The sequence below is a fragment of the Rhincodon typus genome, chromosome 18 (assembly GCF_021869965.1).
Source record: "Rhincodon typus isolate 14 chromosome 18, sRhiTyp1.1, whole genome shotgun sequence".
NCBI classification, from domain to species: Eukaryota; Metazoa; Chordata; class Chondrichthyes; order Orectolobiformes; family Rhincodontidae; genus Rhincodon; species Rhincodon typus.
Genome location: NC_063349.1, coordinates 32,673,900 through 32,699,012, shown reverse-complemented (window position 1 = coordinate 32,699,012; position 25,113 = coordinate 32,673,900). Strand labels below are relative to the sequence as shown.

The window sequence follows — 25,113 nt, the reverse complement described above, 5'->3', positions numbered from 1 at the left end:
GGCTCTACACCTTGTTATCTCAGCCTAGGTTATTTTACTTCTGCTGAAGCACATTAACTTGCTTATTTACAGATTATCATTGCAGGTTCCGGCTAATGTCTGGTTCACAACTTTTCTTTTCATTGAAACTATTTTCAGTCCCAAAAGCAGTGCAGGCACATTAAATTTCTAATCCTACAATTATAATTTGACAGTTTTTTTGATTGGCTGTGTAAATTTGAAGCTTAAACGAAGATAGAGATTTGGTGATTTTATTTTTGAAACTATAACAATGAATGGTGAATTTATTAATGTAATTATTGGCAAAAATAATCTTAGCGCAGCATTAGCTGGAATCCATTAGGATGAGAGTTTGGTATGGGGGGGGTGGATGTCCATAAGAAAAAAATAAATACTACTTTGGCATTTAATTGTAATGAGTTTGATGCTGTGCTTTTGACATAATCCAATTATTTCAATTATCCTTCATTTACATCTTCCTCGTGTATATATCCATGTAAGCATCAGAACATCAAATGGCGCATTCTTCTTCATAAGCTGATTTGTGTAGAAAATGGATAAGTATTGGTTAGCCTCCAATAGTCTGTTTTACCTGATGCGGCAATGCTTGTGTTATCGCTCATGACATAAACATTTATTACAGCTAACTGTTAACATTACACACGTCAGGCACATAATGTGTCTAGACTAATGTCAAGATGTTAGATTACAACACAGGAGTGTGGTTCTAGTAGAGTATAATGCTTCAGGTAGTCCAAGGTAAGACGGAGAATGAGTCCTTTATACCCTTAGGTCACATACTATGATACAGTGAAGGTATGAGCATGTCTTTTAAAGACATACTTGTGTTATGTCTCATAATAAGTATAACAATTGAAGTCCAAGTCTACATTTTTGTTAAAATTAGTAAACAAATATGGTGTCTCTGAATGAACTGATTAGATCCATTGCAGAAATGCCATGTTGCCTTCTTAAAGGTAGATTTAGCACCAAGGCCCTAAAATTCTTTTGTAAATGAAAATTAAGTAATTCTAAATATCTTACTTACAAATGTTCTTAACTTTCTTAATTGTGCATTCATGTGTTTAGTAAACTGATAGTTATGCAGGGAAATGGGCATTTTCATCACAAAAAAATGTCAGCCTTCATAAATTATAATTTTAAAAGAAATAAAAACCAAATGTGAGAGTGACTATTTAAGAGCACACAGAGTACTAAATGGCAGGGAACATCCCAGCCATTAAGAACTCAGTGTTGAACATCAGTCATGGGTATTCTCTTGACTGATTTACTCAGACTGATTCACCCATGAGTGTGATTATTCTGAGTAGTTCTGAAAAGAGAATCACGAGTCATTCAGATTTGCTTTAGAACAAAATTTACTGATTACAAAATTTCCAACTAAATTGCTGGATTTTATTTTTGTCTCTAAGGAAATTGGCTGACTAATTAGGATCAATACAGCAGGTATTAATACTGTGTCATGCAAGAATTAATGTACTGAAACATGTTGAAGGAAATGAACAAGTTGCTAGGTATTCAGTAACATTGGTTAGGTAGTAGACGCAATTAAATAAATATTCTACATAAATTACATAAGAAAAATACATGGAAAATCCAGCATAAAATGTATCAAAAGAAGGTTATGATACCCCATTTGTTTTAAAACAAATGTTGAAAATACTCCGGTCTAGCATCATCTGTGGAGAGGGAGTCTAGTATGAGTCTTGTGTTCTCTGTCTTCAGAGATTTTTGTTTTTATTTCACATCTTCAGTATCTGCCATCTTTTCCCGTGCATCTATCTGCGCAATCCCAAAGACAGTGCTGTTTCCTTAATTCTTGTGTTCTCAAATGAATATGAAGTGTAGCAATTCCAGGTATACTGTTTCTCGATTTCCTGTTTATGCTATTCAATTTGTTGTCATTTCAGTCTCGCCGAAAGGATGTTTTTATCCAGGAACGTTATGGGACGTTTAATCTCAGCGATCCTTTCCTGGCTCTCCAGAGAGACTATGAAGCAGGTGGTGATGATGGCAGCAAAGATAAGCCGGCCATCTGTACCAGTCCACTATCCATATTGCAAATAGTCATGGATCACTGCAAAAAGATGCAGGAAAGAATGTCTGCACAGTTAGCTGCAGCTGAAATTCGACATAGAAAGGTAGGTGGTCGGATTTGCCTAAATGGTTTTTATTTCCAGCCATTTATCAGTGCAAATTAAATCATTGCTGGGTTGTTGAAATGTCTCAATTGATTGGAAGAGTTACGTCGTAAATCTGTTACTCTGTGCGGCAAGTGTGAAGCCTTTAAAAATCAACTTTTCAGCTGATCAAAAAAAGAGATTCAGTTAGAGACCTGTTTGTTCTTGAAGGTTGCCAGAACAAAACACCGCCATGCTGTTCATTAATAGGCCAGAATTCACGGTTCATTTAAGTTGAACCCTATTTATAAAATCAGGAAAAGGGTTTCACAGAGTATGTCATTACTTTTCATTTGTTAGGTCATCTTGGACTTTGAAGAGGAGAGGCATAAACATGCCCAAGATGCAGCCCAGGGAGATGATGTTACATACATGCTAGAGAAAGAGCGTGAGCGGCTTTTACAGCAGGTGTGAAAATAAGACTTGCTTGAAATTATAGCAACTGACTTTTGAGCTAGTTGATTGGAATGATTTAAGACTTTGATGAAAATGTTGCAAAAGCCATTTAGTATTCTTGAGAATTTGAATGAAAGGAAAACGTTACTGCGGTAATAATTTACAATAGTGGTATGTGCCAGATCAAGTTGCTCCCTGCTGAAGACTCGGCATAACCTGATCAGCTACTTGACATCTGAAACTGATTTTTTTTTTTAACTATCTGTATACCATGCGTTTAATGTGTCAAATGTAACCAGTATTCATAAGAGTTGCAGAATAATGACAACCAGCAATCATATATGCTTTGAATGGGAGCAATCCCCAATAAAATGCTTGCAGGGGTGTGTTGAGTGAGTCATTTTATAAACTGAAAACAGTTATGATGAAAATGTTGTCCTAACCCATACTAAAGTTTAATAGTTCAATATTTTCTGCAGATCGTTTGGTCTGCCCATTGAATAGATAAATTATGTTTTCTAACCTAAGTTTTTTTTTTCTCCAAATTTTTGTCCACTTTGTCAGTTCTCCATCCACTGGCCCCAACCAGATGAAGTCCCTTATTTACTGAAGAAGGAATTGGTGTAGTTTCTGTCCTCTGTTAGAAAGAAAAAAAACTGCCTGGCAATTTATTAAAGATTGTCTGTCTGCCACAGTTTCACCAAATGATATCTCAATGTCCTGACCGAGGTTTTCTTTCTAAAACAGTATTAGAAGGTCATTTGATTGTAAGTTCTGCCAACGTTAGTTTTATGTGGGTTATTAGAAATTTAATTTCTAATAACTCATGTGCACTAATGCCTTTATTGAATGTTTCAAAAGCTATCCAAAGATATTGCAGTAAATCTCTTAGCAATATTTATAAATCATCTTCCCAATGGCTTGGAATTTTTTTGCATTTATATTCTGAGGTAAACGATCCCACAGTAAATATTTTCTTTTCAGTAACTGTATTAGCTTAAGCACTCAAAAAACTTTTTTTTTGTTAACGTTTGTCTATGCACCCTTATAATGGGTGCATTTCATTTGCTCTGAATATCATACATCCAAATGAAGTACTATTTAGATTGCTATGAGAGCTACCTCTTTAATCTTTCATTCAAAGTGACTGCTGGTGTTATGTCTATTCATTAATACGCTATTGCAAACATTCCAGTCTTTCAGAGATTGAACATGAATTATTTTTGTGGTATAGAATATTGCAGAGCAACAAATTGCAACTAAAATTAGGGTACAACCCAGGCAAACCATCTCCACAAAATAACGAAGTAATTGTATCGTTCTAATGAGGACAAGATACTTGGGGCAGAATTTTCCCCTCCTTGGAATTAGACAAACAGTAGCAAGAAAGTTTGGAACGTACGAAGAGTGGGGAATAAAAATGAAAACTCAGTGGTGAGAGAATTTTCATCTTGCTGGTGAGCCATGACTACCTTATTTCCATGAATTGGCATCTCATAATTAGCCCAACTCACTTCACTTTTAAACCGATTCCAATTCTCCTTTCTTCCCTAATAAATCGGAACTGAAAATTCCCGATTTATAAAGCAGAGCTGTTAACTGGTGGCTGCAGATTGCCCATTGCTGACCCGGCTGTCGTCATTATGCCTGCCCTCGCACTAATTCTTGAATTGCTTCCACCCTTCAACATTTTACTTTGGAGTTCAGGGGCACCTAGGACTTGGATGCTTCTGCCAGGTTGTTTCACACACGGGGGGTGCACATCCCAGCATCTAAACAGGAGGCATTCTAATGACTCTTAGCTTGATTTCTTAGCATTCATTCACTTTCCTGCTTACTTGACGGCTTCCAGCCTTGGTAGCTGCATTTCCTTTCTTGCACATTGAGAAAGGCTGACAGCATGTCATGGTTTGGAACACTGAATGGGGGTAGGCATGCCATTGTGATGCTTTGAGCTGTGTCAGCTTAAGCAGCAGCCAGACTGTATGTGCTTCAACTCAGTGGTCACATCTTAAAATCAAAGGGGAACATTCCTTAAGTGAAGTGGGGACTATGATCGTAGAGTCATAAAACATAGGAGCAGCCCTTTGGCCCACCATATCTTTGCCAACCAGCAACATCAAACTGCACCAATCCCATTTACCTGCACTTGGTCTATGCCCTGGCAATTTAAGTGCTCATCCAGATGCTTCTTAAATGTTGCGAGAAATCTGCTTCCATCGCCCTCTCCGGCAGCATTTTCCATATTTCAGCTACCCTTTGAGTGAAAAATTTTTATTTCTCAGATCGCTTCTAAACCGCTTAGTCCTCACCTTAAACTTGTGTCGTCTGGTCTTAGACATGTCTGCTATGGGGAAAAGGTCCTCGTGATCTACCCTGTCTATGCCTCTCATAATTTTGTATACCTTAATAAAATCCCCTCTCAGCCTTCTCTACTGTGGGGAGAGCAAATCCAGCCTATCCAATCTGTCCTCATAACAGATTTTTCATCACTGGCCACATCCTGGTGAATCCTCAGGACCCTCTCCAGTGCAATCATGTCCTTCATTGTGTAGCGACCTGAACTGTACACACTACTCTATCTGTGGCCTACCAAATTTTTCATAAAGTTGTAAGGAGACTTTCTTGCTCCTATAGCCTACACTATGGCTTCTTTCTGCCTGTACCAGTGGGGTCTATGGACTTGTACACCAATGTCCCTTTGTTTCTCCATACTCCCCAGGGACCTATCATTCATTGTCTATATCCTTCCCTTGTTGGACCTCCTAAAATGCATCAGGATTAGATTCCATCTGCCATTGTTCTGCCCAATTTACCAGTTAATCAATATCAGTCTGCCCCTTAAGGCTGTCCTCCTCACTATCAATAATACCACCAATTTTCGTGTCATTTGCAAACTTACTAATTATACCTTCTACATTCACATCCAAGTCGTTAATGTATGTAACAAACAGCAAGGGTCCCAGCAGCGAACACTGTGGTACAGTGCTGGCCACAGGCTTCTAATCACGAAAACAAACTTTCATCATCACCCTTTGCCTCTTACTTACAAGCCAGTTTTTGTATTCTGTTTGCCAACTTGACTTGAATCCCATGGGCTCTTTTGGACCAGACTTCCATATGGAAGCTTGTCAAAGGCCTTGTTGAAGTCCACATAAATCAAATCAACTGCAGTACTCTCATCAATATCTTTAGTCACCTTTTCCAAAAAACTCAGTTAGTCGGTCAGGATCTCCCTGTTTTAAATCCATTTTTGACTGTTGCAGATCAATCCTTGCTTTTCCAAGTATTGATTAATCCTGTCCCTCAGAATTTTCTCTAAAGACTTCCTTACCATTAACATCTGACTAACTAGTCTGTAGTTACCTGGCTTATATCTATTGCTGTTCTTGAACAAAGGCACCACATTAGCTAGCCATCTGACATTTCACCTGTGGCCAGTGAAATAGTGAATATATCCACCAGGGCTCCAGCTGTGTATTCCGTTTTACTCACAGTCAGCACTGAACCCAGCTGCTATTTGTGCTGAGGCTGCCTTTGTTTGGTGGCGTGATCTCCTACAGTGCTCAGTAGGATGAAGCATCCAATACAATAACACCTCCTTCCTTGTCTCCCATTGCAGCCTAGGGATTTATGCACCTGTAGGCTTGCTAAAACATCGAAAAACCTCCCCCTTATTAATCTTAACATGTTCTACTACCTCACTATCCCAACTGAAATTCGCCAACTGCAGTATCTTTCTCCTATTTGAATACAGATGAGAAATATTTATTTTAGACCTCACCCACGTCAGTGAGGGGGCTTTCATGGTCATTTAGAAAACTGTATTTAATCAACCTTGAAGTTGTCATGACACACCTCTGGGACAGGTGGGACTTGAACCTGCTAGACCAGAAGCAGGTGAACTACCACTGCACCACAACAGCCCATAAAAAGGATTTTGATCTATTAAAAATATATTTTTAAAATTCAACACTACACCAACGTTCCCATGTGTCAATCTCTGTCCTGATATAAATCCCAGAAACTTAAGCTGCAGGAAAGCTCCATGATCCTGACATGAATTGTACGCCCAGTCTTCTGATCTAAAGTTGGTTAGGTCTTGATCCTACCAGAATCTGAGGATCTGTGTCCTTCCAGTCATCCAATGAGGCAAAGGAAGGCTTGAAGTATAATGAAAGTTGGATGGAAGAGCAGTTTATGGCGCTATGAGTCAGAGGTAGTGAAGTGTCCCCAGTGAGGAAGTAGAAATGGTAGAGGGCAGGAAGAGTTAATAGTTTGGGAGGATGAGTTGTGTTGAGAGTCATTAACTAGACCTGATGCATGCAATAGTGGGTACTGTGAAACCACATATCTTGGTGAGATACATGTGTGCAGTGGCAGCTTTTAGACTGAGTGATGGCCCTGAGAATAGCAGAGTGTTTGATGGAGTGCAGAAGATAACTGTGTGTCCTGCTGTGTATTTCTTTTTACTCACAGTCAGCACTGAACCCAGCTGCTGTCTGCTATCTGGGTTCAGGCTGCCTGTGTTCGGTGGTGTGGTCCCCTACAGTGCTCAGTAGGATAAGGCATCCGATACAACACCTTCAGGTCCCTGCTCACAAAGTGAGGACCTAACCTGTCTTTTTAGGCTATTTCTCCAGTGTTGATGATGGAGTACCCCGGTGCAACGAGCAGTTCCTAGCTTGCAGCATCTGAGGTGGTGTGGAGCTGAGCTCCAAGTATGCTGCCAACAACATGAACACCAGAAGGTGCTAGCAGTGGTCACTGCTTCCACCGTCTGCCACGTAATTACAAGAGAAGGATGTCAAAGAGATCAATTGCAAGGTGAAAAACAGAAAATTGCATCACAGAAGCCACTAAGAGTCAGGGCAGGTTGACAAAATTTGTTTTTATTGACAATGAGAAAATTCAGCCCTTAATGTCAGATATTTAAGTTTTTGACAGCAGGATGCCAGGATTTAAATATTTATTTGAATATCATAATTATTGCCATTATTCTTAAATCTTTGAGCATGGCTGTGTTTTTTTTTGTTGTTTTGGTGCATGTTTATCAAATATAGCTGGTCCATAATTTTCCCTTACCAATAAAGTATTGTGTTCAGAGCACCCTTCACAGGCTTCTGCATCTCAATGTTACAATTAAAAGTGATGGAATTAAATATGATTAACTTATACTTACATAGGATATCTGGTACAGAAAGTGCTGTTGGCATAATCAGTCCATGCTGGTGCTTATGCTCCAAATGAACCTTTCCCATTTTTTTTCTCATGTTAATCTACCAATGTAAATATCCATTCCCACCTTCTTAAATGCTTCACTAACTGCCCATCTACACTGTTCAACCATTCTCTGCTTCAGTGACTTCCACACTCTTATGACTCTGTGGATAAAAATGTTTTTGCCTGAGTACTCTTGTTAGATTGCTTTGTGTCTGTTTTATATTAACGATCTCTATACAAGCTCTTCCTCCACAAGAGAGAACATTTTCCCTGTATTCTCTTGTTTCAGAGATCAAACCTGTGCTCCATGGAAAAAGAACTCAGCAGGAAATAGTCTTTACAAACATTGTGTGTAAATATTCACAAAGTCTTCACAGTTTTACTTGCTTTCGTCTATTGATTTTAACAGTCACTGTGCCACGTGTGCTAAATCATGGCAAACACAAGTACAATTGGCAAACATCTAAATATTGCAATGGAAAATAAATAAAATGCAATGTTAATATTAAAATTTGCAGATTTTAAAGGTAGTGAATAAGAAGTTTAGACCTTTGTTTATCTGTCCACATTTGGTATGTCTTCCCAATTTTTAAAAATCATAATTAACATAGTTACAGGACAGAAAGGTACTTGTTAATTATTTTAAACCCTCACTGATTTTAAACGTCCCATGCACTAATAGTGAAGCTTACAGACAAAGGTATAGATCATGGACAAAATAGAGAGCCAGTAATTTGCAAAGATGAACTTTAAAAGCTATTTTGTAAGGGGAAAATTCTTGCATGCTAATTGATTTTTGTGAACTCTTTCCAGGTAGAGTTTGAGAAATCTCAATTAAAACAACTTGAGGCAGAGAATAAAAAGTTGATCGTGCAGCTTGAGGAAGAACGAATTAAAAATAAACAGCTTGTAATGATGCTGGTTAAAGAGTGCAAACAGCTTGCTGGCAAAGTAGTAGATGAGAGCCAGACACTAGCAGACCTCACCAAAACTCTTGACGCTGAGCAAAAGAAGACCAGTCAATTGGAGGAGGAGTTGCTGGTGGAGAAAAAGAAAAGCCTACAAATGGAAGCCAAAATGGAAAAACAGCTCTCTGAGTTTGATATTGAAAGGGAACAGCTGCGTGCCAAACTTAACCGTGAGGAAAACCGTACCAAAGATCTGAGGCTAGAAGTTGAGAGTTTCAAAAAAATGATGGAACTTAATTGTACAAAAGAAAATGGAACTGTTTCATTGAGCAATAATTTGAATAAAGACCTGGCTATTGGATATGGTAAGCAAACTATGTTGTCTGTTGCTTCTCAAACAGAAAATTTACCTGATGTTGCCAATGATAATACTAAGAAGACAGTACCTGTTAAACTTTCTACTGTAAATCCTGTATCAGTAGGAGGCACAAAGCTGTCTAACAATACGGCATTAGTAAAACCAATCAGTGATAAACAAGTAGCAACAATTAATTCAGAAGAAATTATACCGACAACACCAACCAAAGTTGCTCCTTCCAGTTTGGAGAATGGACCATCAGTCAGCACCAGTCCCAGTCCTTTGACTGGGGCATTACCACACTTGGTAGGGGGGACGTCTGTTGTGCTAAGCAATACTGTGGTTCCCTCTCCTCCTCCGTCAGGAACATCATCACCATGCTCTTCGCCAGGAGCAACAATGCAGAGTTTAAGTTCACCAAGCACATGCACAACTTTGCAACCAGGATTGAGTCCAAGAATTCAAGCTGCTCGATTTAAATTTCAAGCACAAACTGTGGACCAGGAAAAACATGGCAGTGTTATAACCGGGTCCCCGTCACGCGATTTGTCTCCCACTAACCGAGATAATTCACCTGCCAAACAGCTGGCTCGGAACACTGTCAGTCAGGTTCTTTCAAGATTCACAGGTCCACCAAGCATAGTAAAGCCTCCTTGTGCAAACAATGCATCTCCATTTGGCACAGAGAGCAGAAATCTCCCTGTCAGCAACCTAAAACCTGGATTGGCGCATCCAACGATGAGTGAGGGTTCACCTTATCCACAGGTTGCTGGTAAAATTGCCAGTTCTTTGACCGTCTCCCCTGCTGGACTAAAATCTCCTACGGGCGCAAGAGTTGACCGAGGAAATCCGCCACCTATTCCTCCAAAAAAGCCCGGATTGTCACAGACTCCATCCTCTCCTCATCCACCATTAAAAACTTTTATGGATGGGAATCGATCCCCAACTGTTGGATTTAACACTCGGATTGAAGGTAGAACCATGGCTGCATCCTCTTCCAGTCCACATCCTGGAATTAAGGGAACTAATGAGGAGATTCTTCCAAAGACATCATTGCCACAATTGCCACCTAAGCCAACAGTGGATATAGCATCTGCTGGCTGTGCTGTCCCTGCCGTGGCTGCATCTCAGGTGGGTGCTAGGCCTTCCTTATCCCTGCAGCTGAACCAAACAGCATGTTCAGAGTGTTCCCTCATCATCACCACCATCGCCTCTAGCACCTCCATTGACCTTGCTAGTACAACCAAAAGAACCTCATCCACTAGACCATGTGAAACAGACAATCTACTGATCACATCATCAGGTAAAGGGATTGGAATACTGTCTCATTTCTAACTGCCAATACAACAAATCTGAGCATAAATGCAAAATGTCTTTCTTTAAAGATATTGATTTTTGTTCTCCCACAGCCTAAAACCAGGCAAAAATTCAATCCAGTTGAAATGCAAGTTAAACCTCTTATTTGATCAACCCATGATTTTGAATTGGTTAGTTATAATATGATTCTAAATGGCCATTAAAATTATTTGAACAGATTTCGCCCCTAAAATGTCTTTTGCGGATATTTTTGTATTAAAGACTGCTACTGAATGTTGAACTGTTGCTACATTTATTTAAATTGTCACAAGTTTTGTTTGGCCATAAACTGACTAAGTCTTCATCTAAAAGGAATGTCACCTTTGTGAATAAATATTTGAAAAAAGTCAATGTACAACAGAGTAAAGCCACAAAAAAGCTTAATTTCTTCATTAACGATGCCTTCTAGCCCTTCAGTATCATTTTCGTTATTCTTTCATGAGACTGTGCTGTTGAAAGCCTCGTTCATCAACACCTCAATCAATTAATGATCCACCTCCAGCAGAGGCCTCCACTGTCCAATGGAAGAATCTGCCACCTTGAGTTATGTACTTGCATACGATAGGTGAAGGGGATCTGATAACATGGAAAATGGGGATTCACAACTTCACAATTTTCTTTTGTTTTTAAAAATGATTTCACATTTACAAATGAAGACTTGTAATTTTGTGTAAATATTTTTCTACCTCCAGACAAATCGCTTTCTTTTCATTAGCCATGTTGCAATACTTGATCGGTATCCTTGTTTTGGTTGTATTGCATCTAAAAGCAATGACTTATTCGATCTGAAATTAACCATCTGTATCACTCTCTGATGCTGACATCAGCAATTGTATTTCTATCCCTGAGATCTTGTGATCAGTGCATGTCATGCAGTGCTTTAAGAATCTTCGACCACTGTAGATGATAAATTTGTGATCAATGCAGCTTTTAACTCTTTGCATTTTAAAATACCCTGAATGTAAACTTGTGTTAGCTTTTGTCCCTTTTAGCAGCTGAGCACTTGAAACACTGTCATACATGTGTGCTAACCAATCAGCTATGTGTATGAGCTGCTTGCTTTAACCCATGCATATTGAACATATTTTGCACTTGCTGAACATGCTTTCCTTTCTCGTGCACAAATTGCAATATATTAGGATAATTGTGAAGAAGGTGAATTGCCATTAAAACACTTCTTAAAATGCCAGGTGATGCATCTGAATTGTATTGAAATTCAGAAACTTTGTTTAATAATCATAAAGCCCTGGTACACGAAAGGTTGCAAATAAATACTGCACTTGTTGCAATCTGCCTGCTTCACATAATTTGCTTTATTTATTTTAACAATATGTCATTGGTTTTTGTAAATGACCATTTAAGGATTGTGAGACAGGTTATTTGAAAACAATTTCCTTTTATTTTCTTTTGCAGCCTTCTGTTCAAGGAAGGATACGCAAAGCCTTCCATACAATACATAATCTTCATTTATTTAGCAAACTTACCTCCACATCGACGGCTTGATAGTGTGAAATAAATGTCTAACTGAATATTCAGATAATGGCATAATTTTAGTATCTCTGTGCTATTAATCATTTTATTGTCAGCACTCCAAGTGCTACTTGTAAAAACAGCAAAAACATTGAAGATCCAGTTTAAAACCTTAAGTTACAAACTGAACTTTTTAAAAATAAATATCCTGATTTTTACAGAATTCATTTTCTATTGGTTAGTTTAAAGCAATTAACATATATAATATCATTTTTCTGTTAATAGTTCATGTATGTACAATTAACACATTAGCAACTAAAGCATTTGTATATGTGCGGTATTGTTAAATTTTTCTAATGGTATTTTTTCAGCTAAGGTGTGAAAAGTTAATCATCTAAACAAAAGCAATAACATAATGCACTTTAGTCCTTGCAAATAGACATTATAAAACAACTTTTTATATAATACAATACTTATTGTTCAGAAGAAAATGTCAAAATGTTTAAACTTAACAGCTCCAATGTTGTGAACTCTACATTTCCCCAAAAAGCAATTGAAGTAAAAGCTGAAAGACAGCTTTAAAAATTACTTTAGATAAGGTAATTTCATTTTGAAATTTTTGGATTTGCCTGTGTTTAAAATGCTCAAATTATTAATGTTCAACTAATATACACAATATTTTTAAAGTAAAAAGTTGTTTTATTTTCTCTGAAGTCAGCATATTGAATAAATAAGATCATGCTTGTTCTTCCTCACCTCTACGTTACAGTCTTAGTGCATGCAAACAGATTGTAATCACTTATTCTCTTCCCCTATAAATTTTTCACTTTAACTCACAGGCAGGTCTCCCTCCCTAATTCCTTCGTTATTGTCTGGTGGTCCTGTCCCCCTGGGTGGCAGGTCCATTCTGCTTCACCAAGCTGCTGCCCAGGGAAATGTCACTTTATTGTCAATGCTGCTAAACGAAGATGGAATTGATATTAATCATCCCGATGAGGAAGGTTCGTCTGCCTTGTATTCTGCTGCTAAAAACGGATATACAGGTAAACTTATGATTTTGATTACAAGGTGTAAACTACAAATTTAATTTGCGTGACTACGCTATGTGTTAAATAACATCTGAAGTATGTTCCTGGTTTTTGAAATTTCCAGTTCTAAATAGCCATGAAATAGTTAAATAATGTTCAAACAAATTTGGTCACCATTTGCGAAGTGGATGCCTGGTTTGATCAGCGTCTCCTCTTATGACATTACTGTTTCAGTATGATAGAAATACTGTTTTGTGGTTTTACAACACACTATTAAATCCACGGATAGCCTGTCATTATAAATGCTACTCTGTCCAAAACTGAAATGATACACTTTGTCATTAGGATAATATAATTGTTACAAAAATAAATGTATTTTGGGGCATTTTTCACTTCATGTTGTTTTAGACTAGGTTGTTATCTCTGTTGGTTGTTAACTTTGGTGGTTATGTTGGAACTGAAACATGACCGTACAAAGTACCTATAGGAATTCTAATTATTTTTTGAGATTTATCTTCTATCAGTTGATGTGTAGGTAGGTATAGTTCAGGTTATTATTGGTTGAAGCAAGGGTCTGTCTGGTTGCAAGGATTCTACAGCACTTTGACAATGAAAGTAATTTGAGTTTTGGTTGGAGAAGAATGACCAGCTGGCATGGTTTGGAAAACGAAAAGTGTCATATGGACTCAGGAACAAGAAAATCTCAGTGTTCAGTCTTGTTGCATGACGAAAAGTGTGTAAAACCGATTGGATATAGTTAGAAATTAATAAACTCCTAAAATTATGAGTCTTAATACAAACGAGGTATAAGAGATAGAGATAACACAGCGTGGAGCTGGAGGAACACAGCAGGCCAGGCAGCATCAGAGGAGCAGGAAAAATGACACTTTGGGTCGGGACCCTTCTTCAGAAAAGTTTTATGCATTAATACTGCTGAATCCCTCACTATCAGCATCCTGGAGGTTACCATTCACCAGAAACTCAATTGGACTAGCCATATCAACACTGGCTTAGAGGGGCAAGTCGGAGAATAGGAATCTTGCAGTGAGTAACTCACCTCCCCTCTCCCAAAAGCCTGTCCACCATCTCTACAAGGCAGAAGTCAGGAGTGTAGTGGAATACTGTCTTTTTGTCTGGATAGGTGCAGCTCCAACAGCAATCAAGAAACTCAATATTATCCTGGACAAAGCAACCTGCTTGATTAACACCTCATTCTAGCACCTTCAAGATACATTCCATCCCTGCATAAGACAGTCTCAGCAATGTGTACTCTTTACAGGATGTACTGCAACAACTGTAAGGTTTCTTTGTCAGCACCTTCCAAACTGGCAACCTCTACTGCGTAGAAGGGCAAGGCAGTAGCTACATGCGAACACCACTGCCTGCAAGTTCACCTCTAAGCCTTGCACCATCCTGACTCAGAACTATACCATCATTTTTTCACTGCTGGATCAATGTCCTGGAACTCTCTCCCATGTGTGAATACTCCCATGAAATGCAGTGGTTCAAAACGGCAGCTCATCACCACCTTCTCAAGGGCAGTTATGGTTGTGCAATAAATGCTGGGCCAGCCAGCAATGCCCACATTCCATGAACAGTAAAAACAAATTATCATTGCTGCATGTATAGATTGAGTGGAATACTTTTAAGTATTTTTCTTGTGCATAAGGTATGAAAAGGAATAGGAAGTTTCTTTTTATTTCCAAGTAAATGTTACTTACTTTACTGCCTGGAGGTGTCATGTAGACAAGAGCATGCAGTATAAACAATTGGCACGTCACCTCAGACCAAGGCAGTTGGATTATGCTGAACCTATAGAAGACACTTACTGGCTGCTTGGCTCAAATCTGAAATGCACTGCCTCAAACTGTTGGTGAGGCAGAGTTGATTAATGCATTCAAAAGGGCACGAGATGATTATTTTAATGAGAAGGGTACAGGGTAAAAGGTGGAGAATGCAGATATGATGGGCCTCCTTCATTGTTGTAATGCTTCTGTGATTGTGTGGATTTTGTTCAAAGCAACAACATTCAGAAACACTAGTTTGATACAAGTAAAGAAAAATGTATTTGCCTGGCACAGGTAGATCATATCTGTGCACTGGCTCCAAGAATATAATGCAAGAGTTAAAAGTTAAAGCAATAAATTTATTAAAGTCACAAAAATGCAAGGCTGGAGTTGATGTGAGAAGGGTGTCCAATAAATGTAGAAATGTGACTCCAAGGTGTGCACATCATGAGTCTTTAAAATTATAATTTAGATAGATGTCGAAACAGAAGTCAAGGAGAAACATAGAAACCAAAATTGTATTCAAAGGTTATATGACTTCTTACTGAAAGACAATGAAGTACACTGTAATGCTGAATTGTCCAAATTTGCATGCACTTAAAAGGAAGCTATTCAGCATGCTCTCCCCCAGGACCTTACAGAGGCATCAAACACTATTCTGTGCGTAATGACCATGTCAGTTATAAATCAAATATAAATTTCTCAATTATGTAATCAGGTTTGTGCTAAATGGTAGATTACTGAGATAAACTGATCTAAGAGAATTAATGAGCTTGACAATGTCTATCTGCAGGTGAATTGATTTCAGTTCCATTTGTACCCCAGAATCAGATTTTTGTCATGATCTTCTGCTGTTGATTCATTTCATTGACACTGTTGATTAGTGTGGTTTCTTCTAGCTGTTTTCCCCAGATATTTCATTAATAAGTGCTGAAAAATGATATCACAGTAGAAGTTTTGCAACAGATTGTTGGGCTGTTAAATCCTTCCGTATGAAATCTTTTGAATGCAAACGTTATAGGAGTGTACAACCCTTTTGTTAAACTCAAATGTTTTTCTGTATACACATTTATCTTGTGATCTAAATATTCAAACCATGAAAATGTTGCTTCACGAGTTCTTCTAATCTCCGGTTTCTGTTGGAAGCATGTTTACATCAACATCATTTTTTGGGTTTTTTAACTTTATTTTTCCTGTGGTATTTGCCACAGTCAGTTGGTGAATATTTTTAGGCTTGGATGGAAGAATTCACACAGCCACCTGGTGCCAAAACTTGCAATTACATGGACAGTTGCAGTGTAACAAACGTGAATAGAAACAGTTGATGTAGCAATACAGAGAATTGTATGTTACCATTAAAATATGGTTCAATCATGACAGAGGTTTGTGACAATTGCAATTTTAATATGTGGATTTCATGGTTATTTCAAACAACATGACAACATTGTTGAAATTCGGTATTGAAAATATCAACAGTTAAAAGAATAGCTCAATCTCAGAAAAGCAAAGAAACTACTTTGGTTTTTGAGATTATAATACACAAATAATCAATTCAACCATAGTCTTCTAAGATGTACAAAAGATAAATAATGACCCAACTTGTCAATCTTGTATTTGCTGATTATTTATTTCACTTTAACACGTATCTGGGTGATGTCTTTGCCTGGCCCTCCTGTCAATTTTGTTCTTGGTATGTGTTGACTGTGATCTTTCCTAATTGGGACTTTTAACATTGTAAGAACGATCTTGACACTTTAATCAGCAGCAGTTAAAAGCGTACAGAAAACACTTCCCTTTCTTTGATTATCTCTATTATGTAGCTAATGGAGGATTTTTTTTTTCGCTCAGACATCTTTTATAAAATGCATGTCTGTCGCGGAGAGATGTATTTACATGAATTAATTTTGACATTGACTCAAATGAATGCATATATTTGACTTTTTTTCAATACAAAAAAAGTCTAAATAATCATTTTTAAACTCGGGGCTCAAATCCTAACTTAAAAAATACAAAGCTGGTTGTGAAATCTGCTTTTAGTTTGCTCTCACTTTAGAACTGAATGTAGATGAAAATTATCAAGTGGTCTGATTGGCAAAGAGCATGGATGTTAATACAAAATAATAAGAAACATTTTAAAAATGAGTTCAGAGCAGAAATTGCATGGTACAAATTAGAGGTTGCCAATATCCCTGCACAATTATTGTTGTCCTCCGTATCTGCTAATGGTTATAATAAATCATCAGGTGGATTTTATGATGGAATGGGGACCTCAAACTCATTGTGAATAATGTATTTCTGAACTTTGTCCCCTGTTCCAGTGTAAAGCATATTACAGCATACATCCTTACTGTAATAGAAGCTAATAGTACTGGATGTAGGCCAAAGCTGAGGCTTCCTACTGATTATATTATCTCATGGTGTAATGACCTTTATTAGTGTGCCATTATACCACTTAACAAAAGCAGAAAATTGAATTCTAAAGCATGCTTCCAATTGCCTCCAGAAGGCAGTGATAGGCAATTCCCTCAAGACAGTTGCTGCTCCTAAATTTAATACAACACCAAACCGAGTTTTAAAATCACATTAAAAACCGAAAGAACTGCGGATGCTGTAAATCAGGAACAATGACAAAGATGCTGGAAAAGGTCAGCAGGTCCAGCAGCATCTGTGAAGGAAAATTATAGAGTTAACGTTTCGGGTCCGATGACCCTTCCTCGGAACAGAGGTGTGTTCTGAGGAAGGGTTACCAGACCCGAAACGTTAACTTTTTTTTTCCTTCACAGATGCTGCTAGACCTGCTGACCTTTTCCAGCAACTTTGTCGTTGTTCGTCGTTTAAAATCACATTGGTCTCCTGGCCAAATTTGAAAACGGGAATTGCAGTTTCATTTCAGCAGTAATACTTGTGTCCAAACATATTTTAAAGTTTTAAGGGCAGAAGAGTAGAACATTCTTTTTGATGTGAATTCAATTCAGGGGCACACAGTGTGAGCAAGGAGAGACAAGTATCTTGAGACCAGCAGCTTTAGTATTTACAGGTTGCAAATTTTATACATTTTGTCCCAAATTCCTTTTTGAAAAGGAATGAAAAATTTGTGATTTTCAGTCATGCTGGTGATTCCAGCAATCTTACTCAATTGGTAAATCCATTCATTTTCATCACTGTCCTTGACTGACTCCAATGATCGGTTCTGATGATGGGATGATTAGTTATGATTGTTTGTTTTTGAGATTATTCTCTGTAAAAATAAGTCACTTCTCCTTTTTCTCTACGTTCATTATATATGAGGATATAACACATATGTAGAGGGGGAAAGTCAGAAATACATGGGTATCCCACCACTGTGATATATTTCCAAGTCAGGATGGTGAGTGGCTTGGAGGGGAACTTGTAGGTGATGTTCCCATATAACTGCTGCCCTTGTCCTTTTTCGATGGAAGTGGCCATTGGTTAGGAAGGTGTTGTCTGAGGATCTTCGGTTAATTCCTGAAGCACATCTTCAGGTATAACACACTAATGCTACTGAGCATTGGTGGTGTAGGGAGTGGACGTTTGTGGATGTGGTGCCAATCTAGCAGGTCCTGGATGGTTTCAAGCTTCTTGAGTGTTATTGGAGCTGCACCATCCAGACAAGTAGGCAGTATTCCATCACATTCCTGACTTGTGCCTTCCAGAAGGTGGGCAGGAGGTGAGTTACTCACCACAGTTTTCCTAGGCCCTGACCTGCTGTTGTAGCCTCTATTTATGTGGCTGGTCCAGTTAAGTTTCTGGTCAATGGTAACCTCCAGGATGTTGATAGTGGGGAAATCAGTGATGCTAACACCATTGAATGTCAAGAGGTGGTGATTAGATTCTTTCTTATTGGTGATGGCCATAGCTTGGCGTTTGTATAGCATGAATGTTATTCAAGCACAGGAATAGGTTAATATCTGGTGCATAACTCTGAACAATGAATGTCAATCTGTGTCTGGTTTACAGACTGTTGCTCTCCAGTTTTTGTCCTGTATACAAGTACATCCTTCCAACAGATGTGAGGCTAAGCATCATCCCTGATTACCTTGCTAAAACTGCTGCCAGGAACCTGAGAACATGTGCTAAGCAAGATTACAATCAAAGCCACTCTGTAGCTCAAGCCTTATGTGGATTTCTGAAGCAACACTCATATACTCTTCAGTATAACCCCAAAGAATCTTTAAAATCATGCTGCATTCTCTACACCTTTGCCCACTGAAAGGCTTAGCTTTTCGAAACACCTTGCAAGAAGACATGAAAGAGCAAGTTGAGAAAGCCCAGAGAGCCAAAGAAGAACAAGAAATGGCAAAATTGCCAGCGGTCAACCCCATTTAATGATTCTGGATGAATCCTCCCTGTTCCCATTGCAAGAACTGTAACTTCTATGAAACTACAATTGCTCTTTATATCTAGCTAGTTAGTGGCCTAAATGTAAACACCAACATGAATGCAAAGGAAATGAAGTAAAGCAGCAAATTGGTAGCTAGTGGGAGATAAATGTGAGATTAAAGCAGGACCATTTTATCATGATGTGTGTACAAAGCAAGAAATCCATAAGAAGGTAGAAGATGAAATGCCAAATACTCTTCTGAGCGTAGCCTCCAGCCTCTCCCATTATAATACACCTGATTTGTCCCCTAGCTGACAGCATTTTTAGTGGTTTCTTCCAATATGGATTGATGTCGATGAACAATTTCCATTCTTGAATACATTCTCATTTCCTGTTGCACGTCCGCTTGTCCTATATAAAAGAAGAGACATATTACTCTGAGTACTGGTAAAAGATTGTATATACACACTGTTTGCCTAGAGTCACCAGCATAGAAAAAGGTCCTTTGGCCCAACTCTTCCACGCTGACCAGGTTTCCTGAACTGAACTAGTCCCATTTGCCTGCATTTAGCCCATATCCCTTCAAACCGTTTCTATCCATGTACCTGTCCAAATATCTTTTAAAAATTGTAATTGTACTCCCATCTACCACTTCCTTTGGCAGCTCGTTCCAATATGTACCACCGTCTGTGAAAAAGTTGCCCCTCTGGTCCCTTTTAAATCTTTCCCTCTCACCTTAAACCTATGCCCTCTAATTTCAGACACTTCTACTCTGTGGAAAAGACTTTGGAAAGACCATTCACCTTATCTATGCCCTTCATGACTTTGTAAACCTCTATAAGGTCACCCCTCAGCCTTCTACACTCCATGGAATAGTCCCAGCCTATCCAGCCTTACCTTTATAACTCAAACCTTCCAATATTGATAGCATCCTTCAGAATATTTTTCTGACCCTTTCCAGTTTAATAATGTTGTTCCTATAGCAGTGCATCAGTTTACATGCTGCTGAAAGAGTTGTGAAGAAGTGATAGATCAGGGCAGCAACTATGAGAAGATTTCAATCTGTGGTATTTGGCAGCTACAGCAGAAGGATGTAAGGAGAGTTCACTGTCATGAATGCACACAAGTGATTAGAAGTAGGAAAGGGGAACCTTGTGAGTGTTGGCACTACAAGGATTACAAGGATAATGATTAAGTGAGAAGAGAATTTTCACTTTGGTAGCTATAGTAAAATTATTGATTTCACTTTGGCACTGTAGACTGCTACTAGCATTCACCTGCTGTGTCACTTCTCACTATTGCTGCTATCTGACATGGGTACCCTTCTGCCATCTGGAGATTTCAGTACCTTCCTGTTGAGTTTTTCCACTAACTCCTAGAAAAGAGGAGGTGGGTGATTTTGTTCCAACACCTGCCTGCCATTTTTCTTTACATCTAAATAAACATACAGGTGCCAAAGAGCACCTCCACATGAAGTGCAGGCTACAGTTGAAGAAGAAAAAAATTAATCAAACGTGGGATGACAAAGCTGCAGCGCAGGTGGGACTTGAAGATGGACCTTTTGGGCCAGATGTAGGAACATTTCCACTGTGTCACAAGACCCCTATGCTGCTACAATTGAATGCTGCCAGTTAACAAGTTGCCAATTAACGGTGTGCAGGATTTTGGCAGCTCTCTATTATCATAATCCACATCCCTCTTACTAACTTATCAGATCCCGGATTTCATACCAGCTCCTGGCAATAATGAAATTTCAGAATCACAAAACTTTCCGTGCAGAAGGAGGCCATTCAGCCCAGAGAGACTGCACTAACTCCCAGAATGAGCATTATGACTTAACTGCCATTCTCCTGCCTTTTCCCTTAACCCTGAACTTTGTTTCTATTCTATTAATCATCTCCTGTTCACATGAATGCATCATAGATCAGTTATAGAGCTTAGGAACCCTACAGTGTGGAAACAGGCCCTTCAGCCCAACAAGTCCACACCGACCCTCAGAACATCCTGCCCAGACCCATCCCCCTATAATCCACCTAATCTACATGTTCCTGAACACTATAGGCAATTTACCATGGCCAATCAGTTGAACTTGTTTCCACCACCCTTCCACACAGTGCTTTCCATACCCTAGCTACTCATTGTGTGAAAATTGCATTTTGAATTTTTCAAGTTTGAAGCAAAACATTGCATTTGCTTAATTTGCAAATTACTTTTAATCTGTGCCCACTGATTCTTAATCCATTAACAAGTAAGGACAGGTTTCTCCACATTTTCCCTGTCCAGACCACTTGTGGTTCAGAAACTTATATCAAATCACCTCTTAGCCATCTCTTCTCCAAGGAAAGTAATTGCATCTTCTCCAACATATCTCCATAAATGAAGTTTCTCATCCCTGTAATCATTCTTGTGAACCTCTTGCGTGCCATCCAGTGTGTTCACATCCAACCTGATGTCGAGGAATGGAATGGAGGAGTCAGAGATGGTGAAGCAGCACTCTACCTGCACCTCCCTCAATCTAGTCTATCGCATTCACTGCTTATAATGTGGTCTCCTCTACCTTGGGGAAACAAAGCATAGACTGGGTGACCGTTTCTTGGAACACTTACGTTCTGTCAGCAAAAATGACCCTGAGCTTCCAGTTGCCTGCCGCTTCAACACACCACCCTGTTCCCTGGCCAACATCTCTATCTCAGGTTTGCTGCAGTGCTGTAGCAAAGCTCAGCCCAAGCTGGAAGAATAACAACTCAATTTCTGATTGGGAACCCTGCAGCGTTCTGGAGTCCATATTGAGTTCAATAACTTTAGGGCTTGCACTCTTCTATGTCCTAGCCCCCGCCCCCACACACCAGGCCTTGTTATCACACAGTCTGCTATTACACGCAACCCATTGTTAGCTACTAACGACTTTGTGAACGGCTATTCACCCTCCTAGCCAGATCATTATCCATTCATTTATCCAACTGTTCTTTTCCTTTGACCTCTATATCCACATATTGTTTACTCCTTACCCTCGCCTCCACCACATATTGTTTACTCCTTACCCTCGCCTCCACCCTATCTTCTACATTTAAAACTGACATTTTTCTAGCTACCATCAGTTCTGAGGAAGGGTCACTAGACCTGAAACGTTAACTCTGATTTCTCTTCACAGATGTTGCCGGATCTGCAGAGCTTTTTCAGCAATTTCTGTTTTTGTTTCTTCATTGACGTTTAGCTGAGCTGTGCTTTTGTGGAGATTTGATCAAAAGGGGTTAGGAATTGTGACACACTTAGATTTTATTAATATTTTTACAATTATCTGTTACTGTTACAGCTGTATTAACTAAATAAACCATACTCAGTTTGTGTTCAAAAGATGGTAAGCAGATGTAGAAGATTAATCACGTTAAAATTGAACACTGTGACACTACAGTTCTAAGTTGCTTTAGTCATTCAGAATCTTCTTTTTCTATTTGTCCATGTTTCTGTTATTGTTCTTCTAAGGTTTCCTCTTGTTGTAAATAATTTGACATATCTACTACAATTTATTCTTGTCCAAAAAACAAAACATCCCTTACTTCACCTGTGCATTATTGTTGCTCCATCTTATTGCTTTCAGTTTTGGTGTTGTACTGTACTAGCCTATCTCTAACAAAAGTTCATGACAGCCTCTTAAACTGTAATATCTTAAGTTTAAAATAACTGACATCTATTTAGTTTCAGTAGAAATTGCAGATTATTTTAGTCATTTTGTAGATTAATTCTGGTTATCATTCTTGTTTCCTTTATTGTCTAATGGTAGCACATAAAAGTAGTGGTTTAATATAAAATTGGTGCTGATCATATCTGGTGCCATGATTACCTAGCTGAAATCAAGAACTCATTGTTTTTAACTGTAAGTTCATACCATCCTACAAAAATAGTTCTCTGCTGCTCAATCTACCTTAGTACAGCTCCTAGCTCCTGACTAATGAGGTTACTGTAGGGTGTATTGCAAACTACAGGTGAAAGTTCTTGCCAGTCTCCATAGTTTAACAAGATCAGGAATTCCCAACCAAAATATGCAACTAAATCCCCCATGATAGTACCAGCATGAAGAAGTCATGAACATTATGGACCAGAAAGTCCATGTCTTTTGATGGTACAGGAGGGAGTAATGATACTAGCAAACTAGATTGGAGAAAGTGAAAGGATCCCAAGTATAAACTGGATAAAGGGTAATAATTCTGCGAAGAAAATTCAAACTCACGAGGAGAACAATGCCCTTGTGGACTAGGAAAGTAGAAAAACACCAGAATTAGTGCGGTTATGGAGAAATTAAGAGTCACCTTGCCAAGGAGTAGGAAAAAAGAGTAAGGTTATGGAAGGAAAATGATATGAGTGTGATTGGAATTTTTTTTAAATGATTCACTTGTGGGACATGGGTGTCGCTGGCTGGCCAGCGTTTGTTGCCTGCCCTTGAGATGGTGGCGGTGAGCTGCCTTCTTGAACCGAAAGAACTGTGGATGCTGTAAATCAGAAACAAGAACAGAAGTTGCTGGAAAAGCTGAATAGGTCTGGCAGTATCTGTGAAGAGGAAATCAGAGTTGATATTTCGGGTCCAGTGACCCCCCCTCAGAGCAGGAATGGTGAGTGGCTTGGAGGGAAGCTTGTAGGTGTTAGTGTTCCCATGTATCTGCTACCCTTGTCCTTCTAGCAGGAAGTGGTTGTGGGTTTGCACAGTGGGGTCTGAGGATCTTTGGTGAATTTCTGTGTGCATTTTGTAGACAGTGCACACTGCTGGTACTGAGTGTTGGAGGTGGAGGGAGTGGGTGCTTGTGGATGTGGTGCCAATCAAGTGAGCTGCTTTAACCTGGATGGTGTCAAGCTTCTTGCGTGTTGTTGGAGCTACACTCATCCAGGCAAGTGGGAAGTATTGCATCACGGTGCTAACTTGTGCCTTGTAGATGATGGACAGACTTTGGGGAGTTAGGTAGTGAGTTACTCGCTGCAGTATTCCTAGTTTCTGACCTGCTGTTGTAACCACTGCATTCATGTGGCTAGTCCAGTTGAGTTTCTGGTTAATAGTAACCCCAGGAATGCTGTTAGTGGGGGATTTGGTGATGGCAGCACCATTGAATGTCAAGGGGCAGTAGCAACATGGTCATTACCTGGCAATTATGTGGCACAAATGTTTCTTGCCACTTGTCACCCCAAGCTTGGATATTGTCCACACCTTTGCATTTAAACATGGACTGTTTCACTATCTGAGGAGTCATAAATGGTGCTGAGCATTGTGCAGTCATTAGTGAACATCTCTACTTCTGACTTTATGGAAGGAAGGACATTGATGAAGCATCTCAAGATGGCTGGGAATAGGTCATTACCCCGAGGAACACCTGCAGAGATATCCTGGAGCTAAGATGACTGACCTCCAATGATTACAACCATTTTTCGATATGTCAGGTATGACTCCAAGCAACAGAAATTTTGCCCCCGATAGCCATTGATTCAGGTTTTTCTCGGGCGCCTTGATGTCACATTCGGTCAAATGTGACTTCTACGTCACTCTCACCTCACTTCTGGAATTCGGCTCTTTTGTCCATGTTTGAACCAAGGCCAGGAGCTGAGTTCTCGTGGCGGAACCCAAACCGGGTGTCACTGAGCAGGCGCTCTTGATAGCGCTGTTGATGACACCTTCCATCATTTTACTGATCAAGAGTAGAAGGATGGCTGCTAATTGACCAGGTTGGCTTTGTCCTGCTTCTGTGTACAGGGCACATCTGAGCAATTTTCCACATTGTTGGGTAGATGACCGTGTTGGAACTGCACTGAGAGCTTGGTTAGGGGAGCAGCAATTTCAGGAGCACAAGCCTTCAGCACTGTTGCTGGAATGTTGTTAGGGCCCATAGGCTTTTCAGTATCCAGTTTCTCCAACCTCTTCTTGATATCACATAGAGTGAATCAAATTGGCTAAAGACTGGCATCTGTGATTCTGGGGACCACTGGAGGAGGCTGAAATAAATCATCCACTTGGCAATTCCGGCTGAAGATTGCTGTGTATGATACAACTTAGCTTTTGCACT

General features: G+C 39.2%; 1 protein-coding gene across 1 annotated transcript in view; it reads left to right on the top strand.

The window, feature by feature from the left end:
• cttnbp2 (cortactin binding protein 2) overlaps positions 1-25,113 on the top strand; it is a 134,807-nt gene that overhangs the window by 51,995 nt on the left and 57,699 nt on the right. The window contains exons 4-7 of the mRNA XM_020525427.2: positions 1,932-2,162; positions 2,502-2,609; positions 8,634-10,389; positions 12,752-12,955. Coding sequence (XP_020381016.2) covers positions 1,932-2,162; positions 2,502-2,609; positions 8,634-10,389; positions 12,752-12,955 — 2,299 coding nt within the window. The remainder of the gene's footprint in view (positions 1-1,931; positions 2,163-2,501; positions 2,610-8,633; positions 10,390-12,751; positions 12,956-25,113) is intronic.